The sequence below is a fragment of the Periophthalmus magnuspinnatus genome, chromosome 13 (assembly GCF_009829125.3).
Source record: "Periophthalmus magnuspinnatus isolate fPerMag1 chromosome 13, fPerMag1.2.pri, whole genome shotgun sequence".
In the NCBI taxonomy this organism is placed as follows: domain Eukaryota; kingdom Metazoa; phylum Chordata; class Actinopteri; order Gobiiformes; family Gobiidae; genus Periophthalmus; species Periophthalmus magnuspinnatus.
The window spans coordinates 3,299,263-3,313,536 of record NC_047138.1 but is presented as its reverse complement, the minus strand read 5'-3'; the positions used below and the strand labels follow the sequence as shown (position 1 = coordinate 3,313,536).

Below are 14,274 nucleotides of genomic sequence, written 5' to 3'. Positions count from 1 at the left end.
TTGAAAAGCTGCTCCAAACTGCAGAAATGTTTTTGAAAGCACATGTCACTACTTAAAGCGCAGTGCTTTTGATGTTGAGGGTCACATCTACGCAGCTATAATTACATTTTCTGCAGCTACGAGATAATTATTTAATATATGCTCTTTTTGTTTGCATAAAAGTGGACTTAAAGCGTCGATCCATGCGTTTATTTAACTTAACATTTGTCCAGACTCACCTGTGCGCTCTGGTCGTCTTCTATCAGGCCAAAACTGAGTCTATAGCATGTAGCGGTGTTATAAAACAGTTTATAAGGCTTTAAAGTGACAAAGTTGGCCCCGTTTCCAGTCCGTGTGTCAATGAGGAGGATATTTAGAGCGCGTTAGTTCCTCCAGGGCTGGAAAACTGTTGCTAAACGCTGCTTAACCATCTGTTCTTGGTTAGATGAATCACACCTATTACATGCACAAAGAGGAGGGGATTCATGACGGGACAGTGGTGGTTCGTGTCCACGTCAGGAGTGACCAGTGCACTAAAAATAACTGTTTATGAATAACATCTGTGTGCGTATATGGGCTTTTTGAGGGTATTTACAGAAGACAAATATGGTGTCTGAGCTTTTATATTAGTCACTATGTGTTTGAGATCAGTAAATAACAACAAAACTCAAACGTCTGCAAAATAAAACGAGTCATTTGAACTCTCTACTTTCTCGTCATTTGAAACCCAGCGACTGATAAATACACACTCCTAATTTACACAATGATGCATACCTGAGCTAAAACGTCTCTTGAAAAAGGCACGTTTGGACCCAGAAGTCATGAATAATTGAACATTATTCTTCATACGTGCGATTGGTCAAAGACAGAAGATTAAAGAGCACGTTTTACTCTATTTTTCTGACCTGTTTTAATGTTGTTTCCGCCTCAAAAACAGACCTGGAGTTGTGTTTTGTTTCATTCACACGTTTAACACACAAACCCTGCAGATTTATGCGATTTTTCTTTCTGTTCCACCTTGTGATGTCATCATGTGGTGGTACGGGAAGTGCTCCACTGTTTTTTAAACTCCACACACCTTCATAAGAATCATTTGGATCATTTCAGCCCTGGAATTGTCAAAATCGACTGACCTGAATGTAAAAGGTAACTTAAACTACCACTTCATGACATCACAAGGTGGAACAGAGCATTTTGAGGTTTGGAGATGTAGACAGATTAATAGTAAAGGAGAAAAAAACACAACTCCAGGTACGTTTTTGAGGAGGTAACACGCTCACAAGAGTCAATTTTGTGTAATATAAGACCTTTTTAATGAACACAAATATGTCATCTACATCAAATAACATCAAGTTCTGACGAAAAAATACATGTTTAAAACTAACAATCACTGCACTGTTCATGACTTTTTACTATTTCCTTATGTCAGAGCTGTCCAAACTATGGCTCAGGGGCCAAATGCGGCTCTCAGACCAGTTTTTCTTGGCCCTCATGCCTCCTCTTAAACTGGCTCAATTGATCCAGAAAGTATTTTTTTACAACAAACTGAAGTGATTCTCCGTCTATAACCTGAATGACATCACATTGTTTTGTGACACAGACCTAAAAAATTAATCTTCCAAGTCTTAAAGGTAAAATGTCTGTCAAACCCGTGTTAAATGCACCGTTTGACACTGATCTGTGGCCCTCAGCTTCAAATATGTTTCAGCGTGTGTGGCCCTCGGTGAAAGAAGTTTGACGTTTGCACACCCCTGAGTTGTGTGTTTTGTATTTGATCTGATGGAGAACAATGACACACGTGCAGTAAACGGCACACAAACAGACGCACACAATTATCACTTATCCCACTTCATGACATCACAAGGTGGACTGGAGCGTTTTGAGCTTTGGAGATGTAACAGACTAATAATAAAAAGTTGCGCAAACATGTGTAAATGAAACAAAACACAACTCCAGTGTGTTTTTGAGCAGGTAACGACATTATAACATAGATTAAAGCTACGAGAGTCAGTTTTGTGTAATATGAGACGTTTAAATGGAAGAACAGTAGATGAACAAGTAGATTTTTATGAACAAGACAAGCCAAAACACGATGGCAACAGCAAACAGCATTTTATTGTTACTGCTCTATGTCTGAATAAAGCTACTTATCCACCGTTTGTGCTTTTATTTACTTGAATGATACTGAGGTTGTGTTAGTTTTTAATGTCCAAATAAAGACACGATAACCTAAAATCTCACTGGGACTTTCCTGGTTAAACAAAATAACAAAAATGATTCACACCTGATTAGACGAGAGCAGAGGGGGAGACAGTTTCAGCCAAATCAGAAACGGCAAAGCAAAAAAAAAGCTGCAGTGACCTCAACATTGTAGCTTTGTTAGAAAAGTGAAGTCATTGTTTTGTTGCTGTTGATGTCGCAAACTCTGAGCTGATGATGTCACTTCCTCCTGCAGGATCTTCATGTGCCGCCCGGAGACAGTGACAGCTCTGTGGACATGGACCGACTGAACAGGAACATGCCTGAATATGGACTCGGCCGACACCAGACCCTCCAGGTGAGAGACACGGGGACGTTTACTGTGTTTGGACTGAACGGGGAGAAAGACGAGGGGGATATAAGAGGTTTGAGATGCTCGGGCTCCTTTAAATTCATCCTAAACTGTTCCATTTCTGTGTTTTTAAGAGGTGTTCGCTGACACAGACATCACTTTCCAAACCGCAAAGTGATTAATGTTTAATTTTGTTTTCATATCTAAGAAACTAACTCAAAATTATTAATAATGCAGCTCCACCTACTTTGAAAAAATGTATTCAACTTTCTTCCAAACAAACTCCCTGATCCAGTTCCAAACAGATCCTCGGTCGTCTTTTCTTTTCAAACCGTCAGAGGAATCCGCTCCAGACTCTGAAACTGTCTGTAGATTTTGAATAATTTTACTAGAAATTAGAAAAAAAGTGCATTTTAAATAATCAAATGTGTCCTTTTCAGTCTAGTTAATTTGTAATGTTCTGTATTAACTGTAAAAACCTGCACATAATGATTTTTTTAATACTGTAAGAAACATCTTTTACAGGACATGAAGACTTTTTTTTGTATTTTTCTGCTAATTTTAGTGATGAACTGTTTGTCTTATAATGTAATCGTAATGAAATGTGTGTTTTTAATGCGTGTTCACCTCCCTCGGACTGCAGAGGGAAAGTAGAACGAGCTAAATGTGGTACAAATCATCGTTTCTTTTGTAACATTAATGCATTTGTACGTGGTCCCAGACTGTTTTCTACTAGCGCCACCCACTGGATCTCTTTTTATTCCCACTGGTCTCCCATCTGAGTATTAATTTAGCTTCTTGAGATCTGCAGGTTTGGCCACGTGTCTCTCTAAAGACGTAACACTGAGCAGGGCGGGTTGGCTGTACATCTGCTGGATCCTGGATGTATGTCACTGCTCAGCCATCGCTTTCCCACCTGCTGCTCAGAGCTCATCTCCACCTCCGTCATTTCAGTGTCTTCTCATCTGTTTTTCACTCCCATATGGAAACTACACAGCTTAAACACAGCTACAGCGATGATATTTTGCTTTATTTACCACAAGAGAGCATCAGCGCACAGCCACTGAGCCCAAATAACCTGCGTCCCACCGTCCCACCGTCCCTCCCGCTGCCTCCGAACCCCCCTGTGCACCAATCCTCTTACAGGACCTCCCCTCTCCAGCCACTTAATCCCATTAACGTCAACAGAGGCGTCCGACCAGAGCAGCGGGGTCTTCAGCAAGTTTTCATATAAAGTCTGCAAAGGCGAGCGGCAAAAAAGAGCATTCAGGGCTGAGTTAATGATGTCGTTTGAATCAGACCGTGAAGGGACAGGTGCAGGTCGGTCAGAAGGTTTCAGCGCTTCACCGGATCTGGACGTCAGTGTGTGTCGGTCAAACGCACGAGAAACACAGAGCTGAAGTGTGATTCAAGAGTTTAGGGACCACGTATGAGTAGAAATATGTATATAAGTAGTTAATTAGATCGTTACCATGTTTGTAATCTGTGTTTTATTCTGTATGACTGGTTTTACTGTCAGTTTTTAGCTTTATATGGATGTTTTTGGATATTATCTTTATTTTTATTGTTGTATTATGTATAAAAAAGTGCAAATAAATACGGCTCCTAACTCCTGAGATATGTTTTTAAATCATAATTAGGACAAATTTAATGTAAAGGTGTTGCTCACTGCAGTACATAAAGAGTTTTGAGGTTTTTATGGCCTTAAAGATAATTTTATTTATGAACAAATGGCATTTTTGAGAGAATGTTCATCTGTAAAGAATGCTCCAACGGGAAAACCTTTCAAAAAATGGCTCAAAATCTGCACGGCAAGAGCAGTTTAGAGGTTTAGAATGGTCCCCCCTAGTGGTACAAAGCTGTAACTGACTTCTCCTTGTCCTATACGCTGTCATATTGTCAAAAAAAACAACAACAAGATGATGGATCATAAAGTGCGATTCAACAAAGAAACTACAAATCCACACCGCCGTCTTATTTTTTGTTGTCAAACTTCCATCAGCCGCTGTCCGTCGCTACACTGATCGGCTAATGGACAGGAAATTACGGCAGATTAGGTCTCATCACTTGGAGCTTATTATAGCACAGACAGTTGTGTGAACGCAGACAGAGGAAGAGGCCTGTTTGGGTCAGATAGTGTGACCGGTCAGATTACACGCCGCATGTTACACGTCAGGCCGTCACACGTCACACACGGATGGTTTGAATGGTTTAAATGTCACGTGGATTATGCAGGACTGTTCTCTACGTTCCAGAGCACACCTTTGGATCTTATCGACACGGGAAAGGGGTTGAAGTTCCAAGCGGAGCGCCCTCATCTGGTCAGTTTGGGAAGTGGACGCTTGAGCACGGCCATCACTCTGCTGCCGCTGCCTGAAGGTATCAACAAGAGTAAAAACACATTATCTTATTAGTTTAATATATAGACATGTATAATAATGTTTGTCTGGTTCCAGGTCGGACGACGCTAGGTCATGGTCCGATGGATATCGCCATCCAGGGGCCAGGGGTGGCAGCGCAGCACTGCTTCATCGAGAACAGATCCGGTGTGATCACTCTGCACCCCTGTGGAAACCTCTGCTCTGTGGACGGGCTGCAGGTCAAACAGCCCGTACGACTGTCCCAAGGTAAGAGCGAAGACGGAGAAATACACTGCCCGGACAATTAAAAGTCATCTGGATTTAACTAAGCAAAGAGGTCGTCTCCTCCTGCAGTCGGTCCGGTCTAGGTTCAGCAGAATGAGGTCAGCTGACACCTGAATAGACTGAATGACCAGGTCATTCCATCAGTGGATTTTTGGACATATTCCAAGACGACAATGTCACGATTCAACGGGCTCAAAGTGTGACAGAGTGAATCAGGGAGCGTGAACACAGAGAGAGAGAGAGAGAGAGGGAGAGAGAAAGAGAAACAGAGAGAAATAGGAGGAGGGAGACAGAGACAGAGAGACAGAGACAGAGAGAGAGAGAGGGAAATAGAAGCAGAGAGGGGGGAAAGAAAGAGAGAGAGAAGCGGAGAGGGGGGGAAAGAGAAGCGGAGAGGGGGGAGAGAGAGAGAGAGAGAGGGAAATAGAATCAGAGAGGGAAATAGAAGCAGAGAGAGAGAAGCGGAGAGGGGAAAGAGAGAGAGATAAGCGGAGAGGGGGGAAAGAGAGAGAGAGAAGCGGAGAGGGAGGAGAGAGGGGGAAATACAAGCAGAGAGGGAGGAAAGAGAGAGAGAGAGAGGGAAATAGAAGCGGAGAGGAGGGAGAGAGAGGGAGGGAAATAGAAGCGGAGAGGGGGGAAAGAGAGAGACAGGGAGAGAGGGAGGGAAGGAGAGAGAAATAGAAGTGGAGAGGGGGAGAGAGAGAAAGCAGAGGGAGAAACGGAGGCGGAGGGAGAGAGAGAAATAGAAGCAGAGAGGGAGAGGGACGCAGAGAGAGGGAGAAACAGAGATGTCATTTTCACACATGTCCACCACAGAGTCCAGACCTTGACCCCATTGAGAATCTTTGTGCAGCGTCAGACTCGACCATCATCAGTGCAACAGATGAAACATTAATGCAACACTGGATGGAAATAAATCTGTGACGTTGCAGAAGCGAAATCAACCAAATATTAGAGTGTGTGACCTTTTTTTATTTTTTTTGGAGGTGACTTTTTTTTTGGCCAGGCAGTGTAGATGAAATGTTATGTTAATCTGTGTGTTTGGCTGTTTGGATTTGAGTGTGTATCTCTGTCGTTCAGGTCAGTTCCATTAGATTAGAAATGTTTTTAAGAGGGAATTTTGCCACGTGTCCAAGGAGCTTCTTCAGTTCTGACAAAGTTCTGGTTATGTCACACTTTAGACAGTTTTCAGACAGTTATTTAAGGCAGTGACTTACTAGAATCCTCAAAACTGAAGAAGCTATTTGGAAAACGTAGTGGCAAAACGTCAACGATTTCAATTTTGTTTTTAGATTTGGTTAAAAAAAAAGTAAATGTATTGTATTCTGAATGGCAGTGGTGTCACATTCATATTGTATATCTGTCTGAATACGTTTCTTCTTTCATGATTTCGTTGGTTTGGTGTTTTTTCCGTCTTACAGTAACGTAGAGATCAGCACAATGCATTTTTTGCCTGCTTAATGGAAACAGAGTGAAAGAGCCAGAAGGTCTTTGCTTAAAATGCACAGTCTGAGCTTTTAACCAAGGATCAATAAAAGAACCGCCTGAGGTCTCTGTGTTAATGAGTTAACTCTGTGCTTTTGCCATGTTCAGGCATGTGCGCCGCTGTAGATACTGGAGGAAAAAGAATTGATTTTGTTCCCTGTTCAGCTCTGGAGGCGTCAGAGCACAGGCAGAATGAAACTAGATGCTAGAAATACATTCAAAAACAGATCTACGTGCAAATACGCTGGGCTTTTTTTGGCTTTATTCTCCTTATGTTTGTGTTTGCATATCATTCATGTGTTGTGCAAGGTTGCGTTTACCCCTGGGACAACGTTGATTTCAGTCGATCTGTGTTTTTTCTGGTGCTTATATTAAACTATAACATACAGTAGATCTTTTCCTTTCATTTTGTGCATTGCAGCCCACATTTAAACACAGCTACACTATATTTTGAGGCCAGTGTGTAAGATTCTGAGTGTTTTTAAATATTCTAACTAAAGGAGTCTGAGCAGGGATAGGGGGGAGGTGAAAACGGACATTTTTGGAGCGTTCAGGCCTCAAATACAGAAACGTATAGGATTATCAATCAAAATCTAACTCTGCGCAAGCTAATTGTCAGAGTTCTGCCTGTTTTTGTTTTTATCCCCAGTCCAGTTTCATTTCCCAGCCTGTTCCGGCCCTTCGTTTGCTGCGTCCCTGTTTTTCCCCACACCGGCCGTTCATTTTCTAATCAGAGGAGTAGCCTAAATGTTCAGGCTCTGTTCAGTTTGTGTGGCTGGATTGTCGTTTGCTCATTTCATTTGTTAATCTAGAGCGACACGCAGGCTTTGTATTTCAATTAAACGTGTCTTATTCACCGAGAGAAGGAGTTTCACTGTGTTTTATGAAGAGAGAACACAGTTATATCATGGTTAAAAGTGTCGATATTGCATATTTTGTCCTTGAGTCATGTCCCATTTCTCATAACTGAACCATTCTCTAACCACATACATTGAGGATACAGACTGTCCTAACAAAAACACTCCGATCTGGGTCTATATTTCCTCACTAGAATAAAAAATCTTGATCTTTAATAACTCATCTACCATCCAAACTTCACCGTTGGACTTGCGTGTTTCCCATCTGTCCATGCGTCTATCCGTCTTTCAGTATTCAAACCAGGTCCGGGCCCATAGGTAACCCGAGTTGGGGCTATTTTTACTGCTCCCTCCAGCCCAGACGGGTCCAACTTTAGCCCCGCTGAGGGTTTCAAGTGGAAGAAGAATGAATGAGAGGGTAAAACAGAGTTCACCGTGGTTTGGGATGAGCTCGAGAGATGATAAAAGATGCAGTTTGTTTACAGTAATAATAGAGTGAATGTGATTTTAGAGCAGGAAGTGATCTAGACTCGTTAGTTACACCCACATGTATGAGTAATACTTGACATTACCTGCATATGTGACAAAGTATGTGTGCAGGGCTATGTGTTATCCATCTAAAAATATAAGGTACTGATGGCTTGACTTGTCAGCGCAAGCACTTTAAAGACAAACATACAAACACGCAACTGCAGGTTTGGATTGTTAAAGGTTATAAATGTGTTTTACAAGCATTTAGTGTTAATCTTTTTATAGTCGTGGAGGTGCAAAGGGGAATTTCAGCTAAATACGTGTAGAAACAAAGCACTTTTAGAGGTGGCGAAATGACTGAAATCACTTTGTAAATGGAGCAATAACAAAAGGATTAGATTTGTCAGCGAGTTCTAAAGTTAAGACGTGACAACTTTTATTTGTTCTATACTTCTATGCGATGTACATGAATTACCACAGCCTGTAATTTCTCCCTACTTCAATTCAAAGCTGGTTAAATGGGACGTACACCACAGGATTTATGAGTGAGGTGAATGTGGCTCTAGGGGACAATATAAACTGTCTTTTAATGTATAATTGTGGCCTTCAAACGACACTGCACCTTTTAATCTTTAACGCAGTCATAAATGTGGGACGAGGAAAAGCTCCACGACTAATGAAGCTCTCACAGATCAGTCATTTTAAACTTTATTAAATAACACAATGCGCTTGAAACAATGTAGGATTTTTACAGTTTTGGCTTTGAATGTTGGATTGGCTTCATATTAATTTGATTCCTGTGCTATTTAAGTATTTTTATTAGCCCTAATTAAAAGAAAAGTACATGCTATACAGATTTGGACCATATATTGTGGATTAAATGATAAATATTGAGCTGTAAAGACACATTTCATTATTTTACCATCACATTTCAAATGGACAATGCCACTAATCCATCATGTACCCCTTAAAATGAACCTTTTAAGCAACAATTTCAAGTCACAGCCACGTTTACGCACGTCCCTGCCTCTTTCACTTCTATCAATGACTCAATATTATCCACTAGTGTTCAGATATATTCTCCCAGGTCTATTGTTGTCTATCTTAGTGCCAGACGCGTGACTCGTTCCCAGCTCTCCCCAGAGACTGCTGCTTGGCTCTGGGGTCCGTCCCTCGTGCTTAGACCCCCCTTGGCACCGCTCTGACTCAGGATCTCCACCACCTTTTGCTCCTCCTCCTCCCTTTTTTCCCCTTCTCCCCTCTGACAACCCTGGATTTCCGTGCGCCCTGGTTTGGAGCTGAGTGCGCACCAGCTGTGAGAGCGCACGGGAGAATGCAGCAGGAGTAGATCTAAAGGCAAAGGAAACGGGCTAGACGCAAACAGCGGACTATGCGTTTAAATTTACGCACCTTTTTGGATGAATCTGCACATTTCCAAGACGCCAGTGGACCAGAGTTTACGCAGAAGCGACGCGAGCCCTCGGCATTTACATATCTGGAGAACGTCGAGGAGTCTGTGGGCTTCTAGGATTATCATAACAAAAGCTACTGGGGACAAAACCCTACTATTACGCAGCCTTTCCACAAAATAAACGCCTGGAACGGAGAGAAACACGTGGCTGTGTGTTTTAAAGGAGCAGATAGGATGAAAACAGCGGAGAGCAGAAGTCTCACTCGCTGCTTGTGAAGTAAGTTACTGAAGTTAATGTTTTTACTTTGGTGCTTTGGTCAGTGGCGAGTGTTAACAAGCGTAAACTGTCTATTACGCATTCCAGCTAGTGCTCTGGAGTAATTTGAGGTCTTCTCCCTTATTTTTAAAGTTGTGTTTCGCTTTCCAGGGCTTGTAATTTGTTGTAACCGGTGCTTGGTGCTAATTTAACGACAGGGAACCTTATCCCCGACGCCGGTTGTGTGCGTCAAAGCGCGTTGGGGAGGCTGCAGGGTTTGTGTCGCAGTCCACGCGTGTTTGCCCTGTTTCTAGTGATGCAAAAGTTAGAGAATGTGGCAAGTGGGTGAAGAAAAGCTCTAGATGGCAAGTAAATAAACCCATGCAACAGAATTGTGTGTTTATGGACACTTAAAGGCATAATAGGAATAACATAGACTGGACTTTTGGGTTGAAACTCTCAGGAAGAACAGCTTTATTGTTATAAAACTACTTCCTACCAGTTTTTCTCATTGCCCAATATCTTTAGCCTTTGATGACAGCAGAAAATTGCATCCTTGCATCATAGAGTTCAATTCTTGAGGTGAAAGATGCCATCAAAAACAGAAAAAAACATTTTACTGTTAAAACTACAGTGCTGCTATAATGATTTTTAAACTAGAGATGCATTAAATAAGCACAACTTCTGTCCTAACTTGATAAATTCTACTAAAAATCATTTGTAGAAGAGTCAATACTGAAATAAATACATGCATAGGACTAATTAAACCTGAATAATCATCATGCACAGGGATTTCACAGACAGTTCTGCTATTTTTATGTTGAAAATTACATCCGATTGTCTCTAAAAAAGTGCTTATTTATGATGTACGCACTGAACCGCTCCCTTAGTATCCAAATCAGACTATAACTTTAAGATTGCTGCCTTCACTAAAGCCCTGACTTCCCCTAGCCTCCATGTGAGTTCTTATAACTGACACAAACATATACGTGTCTGCAGTTACCGCTGGTTTCCCCCCTAGATACCACCCTGGATACCCCCCGTCCGGCTCGGCATGACCAGACCGCGCTGTGTCTGTCTACTGTTACACGGCTATTCCTGTCACTGAACCGGGCCAGAGGCTTTACCCAGAGTTAAACAGCATTTTCCCAAACAACCTCCAGATCTATTGTGTCCACTACAGGTTTAATTTGGGATTTTTAACATTTTACTGAGGCATATGAAGCCGTTTTAACCCGGGAGTGGCACAAGACGCACGCTGTGGTGTTTTGTGGGTTGTTCTTTAAGTTGTTTTTTAGCTCTGTGTAATTTTTTGTTATAGTTTAGGTTAGTCATATTTTCTTTTCAAGTGAATGTGTTGAGTTATAAGGATTTTTGTACATCGTGGCTGGAGTTTGCATGTTTCCTCCATCTAACAAAACATGCACAATATGTAAAATCCTCCAGCTAAAGTCGTCCTGACCAAGATCTGGAGCTGATTCTCGGCACTGAAGGGCAAATCAAACGCAGAAGACACATGTTCCTGCAGGGATGAACTTTAAAAATAAGAGTATAGCCTCATTATGTCACGTTCATGTCAGTCCCGGGGCTAAATAAGAGCGTTTTTGTAAGAAAGGGCGTCCAGTTAACCCTAATAACTGCTAATAAACCCCATTTCTTTTTCCGCATGCTTCTGACCGGTGATATCCCAGTCCTGCAGAATCATAGTTTCCAATCTCTGCTCTCCCATCCTCTGCATCTGTTGGCCCTGACACATTGCATTGACCCTTTAGTGAAATGAGGATGTAGAGGCCCTTTGTAAACACAGTCCTGGCTGCTGTGCGTGTGATGGGCTCCCCCGGGGGTCGAGGCACAGGTCAGAGCTGCTCATCTCCGGGACGGTGTGGGTGAGGGGGGGGGCTGTTTGGAGCTGGGGAGGTGGGAACAGCTGGTGCACAGACGCATGGTTCCTGTATGCTGTCAGTGACACTTTCTGTGGGCGAACATCCTTAAGACAAGAGCAGGTCAAGGCGCTGTCAAGGCTCAGCTGGGCCAAAAATAAACACGGAGCTACAAAACACATTTGAACTAAGGTCTGATATGCGGGAATTCACCTTTAAAATGGTTAGAAACGAACTGTATAATGTGCTTTTATGTATTATTTACTCTACAGATCCCAAATGAACATGTTTGCTTTATTAAAATGACCACACTCCTGTCCAGAATACAAACATCCAAACTGCATCTGTGTTAACGTGACAGTTTTTTTGTTTTATTCTTTAAGATTTTCTAGCCTAAAAGTGTTATTTGACAAGACAGTGCGAAATGGAGGGAGACATTCAGGTGGAGAAAGTGATTACCGAAGCTGCAAGGCGGTAAATGTATGTGCACCACCTTAAACCTCTACACCACCAGCGAACAGACTGACATAACAGGTTAAAAGGAGGAGTAAGAGACAATAATCAAATGTACTTATGACACTGAGCTGTAAAATGCAACATCACTTTAAAAATAATGCCTCCTAGATCTGTGAATATATAAAAACACATTTATTTCGATGCTATACTATTCAAATAACCTGTACCGACATTTAGCTCAAACACTTGTAGATCACGTCATTCCTCCGTGGGCCCTTGAAGCTGCAGCCATCTGCCCGTGTCCATGTCTCGCAGCAGGACAGTGGCTCTGACAAAGGCAGCAGCAGCACTGTGAGGAGGTGCGGAGGGGGAACATCTGCCGGACGTCCCACAACCAGCCACCACTGTGCTCATTGAGACGGGCATCCACAGCAGAGCAGCTGGGCCGCGTGCCGCAAACTGCATCTGGCCCGAGCAGCTATTAAGAATATTAAGTACTCTTTACAGAAGCGTGAAAAGAAAAGCTGTTTTTGCTGGCTCACTATCAGCTTGAATTAGCAAGAATCCACTGCTAAATGCCACAGAGGCTTACTGCTGGCGTCAGACTGGGTTAAACGTGTGATTACTTCTTTCCGAGTCATTTTTTTCCGACCTGTATTTGCGCAGACTGTCTCCCACATGACGGAGATAAGTTACAATCCCACCTCCTCCTTCATCACACCAGACCTTTATCTATTTGACTGGAACAAACTCAAGTCATTGATTAACTGGGGAGGGGGGTTTCCTCTCTGGCCTTTGGTGCGCGGGCTGTAAACCATCGTGTTTCCATAGCAACTGTCCGGTGTGTTTGTGGGCATGCTTTTGTCCTCTGTCCTGCTCCGCTCCTGTGACGTCCCACACTCACTCGTCTGTCTTTGTTTTGTGGTAAACAGTAAAAGTTTTAGCCTCATAAACTGGATGAAGAGTTGTCTTCGTTCAGTCTGAGGAGAATAGAGTCGGGCTCATAAAGACGACATTGTGCTGGTCGTCTGGTGTTTCACAGTTTTTAAAGAGCTCAGAGTGAGCAGCTGTCAACATGGAGTGATAGGACTGAGAATAAAGACACACATGTTTCAGATTGACTTGTTTCGGTTAAAGTTATTTGTGAAGCCGGGGTGTTCTGCATGTTCGCCATCCCATAATGATAAAACACACTGTCAACATCACAGCATCAGTTTACACAGATCTAATCTGAGAAAAAGTAAAGAGGAACTTTAGCCTCATGGGTCTGTTTCATGTTGATGTTAACTGTCCTGGAACCTAATATTGATCTGCTTTGAATATGTATTTAAACAAATGACCTTACAAGTCCAGCACAATTTATTGAGCACTTTAAAACCTAACACACAATATAATTTAATATAAATACAACAAGTCATTTATTAATCTAAATATATTAAAGTAATGTAGTTGTATCGTTCATATCATCCCCACAGCCGTGTGGGCCGTGAGCTTCAGTCTCCTGTCTGTAACATTTTCAGGACTTTTTACCATTCAAAGGATATAATATTTAGTTTTAAATTGTTAAATCATTGTTTTCCTGACTAATCCAGAATGATATCTCTTAGTATTTTTTATAGAGCTTGAAATCAGTCTGGTCTTTAGTCCTTTGTTGTGTCTCAAGATCACTCAAATGTGATCATATAATCAGATAACAGAGTTTAGTCCTTCACACATTGATTCTGCAGAAATCCACAGTATTTTTCATCCTCCTGTTACATTTTTTCCCTTATATATTTCCAATATGGAAGGACCACACATGCCCCTGAGTGGCTGATCCATCTGTCAATCATGAGAGCTTCACTGGGACCAGTCTCACGTCTCTCGTCCAGTCTCATGGACTCAAAGTATTGGAGAAATGTGTTTTCTGGATTCCAGGCAAAGTTGCTATGGCAACTGACCTAATTTCTAACCATTGTGAAACCCATGGATAAGTCTTATCTGTTTAAACAGTTATTTTATTATGAAACAAACCAAACTATCTCTTCTGTGTCTCACTCTGTTGAAGTAATTCCAGTCAAACTTCTTCACAGTCCTCCTCCTGCGGGTAAAGTACTTGTGGTCGAGGCAAACGCAGTGGAAAGACTTAACGTGGTAACAGAAAAACTGTAGTCGTGTTATTAGAGGGATGGTGAATATTTGCATTTTTAATGGAGTGAGTGGAACAGGGTTTACCACATGGGCCTGAACGCCACTGCAGCCTGGAGACACACGTGGCATTCGCTCTGATTGGACCAGAGCTCG

At 42.1% G+C, this 14,274-nt stretch overlaps 2 protein-coding genes across 11 annotated transcripts in view; both read left to right on the top strand.

Moving 5' to 3' along the window:
- phldb1b (pleckstrin homology-like domain, family B, member 1b) overlaps nt 1–14,274 on the top strand; it is a 99,621-nt gene that overhangs the window by 23,185 nt on the left and 62,162 nt on the right. For 9 of the 10 annotated variants that reach the window (XM_055226082.1, XM_055226084.1, XM_055226085.1 and 6 more), the window contains exons 2-4: nt 2,435–2,536; nt 4,786–4,909; nt 4,987–5,157. In XM_055226082.1, coding sequence (XP_055082057.1) covers nt 2,435–2,536; nt 4,786–4,909; nt 4,987–5,157 — 397 coding nt within the window. Of the gene's footprint in view, nt 1–2,434; nt 2,537–4,785; nt 4,910–4,986; nt 5,158–9,305; nt 9,677–14,274 lie in introns of those variants that run through there. The other variant, XM_055226089.1, reaches the window with a different exon arrangement.
- The window catches only part of LOC117380703 (A disintegrin and metalloproteinase with thrombospondin motifs 15-like), a 246,113-nt gene continuing 238,819 nt past the window's right edge, over nt 6,981–14,274 (top strand). The window contains exon 1 of the mRNA XM_055226093.1: nt 6,981–6,992. The gene's annotated coding sequence lies outside the window, so the exon portion shown is untranslated. The remainder of the gene's footprint in view (nt 6,993–14,274) is intronic.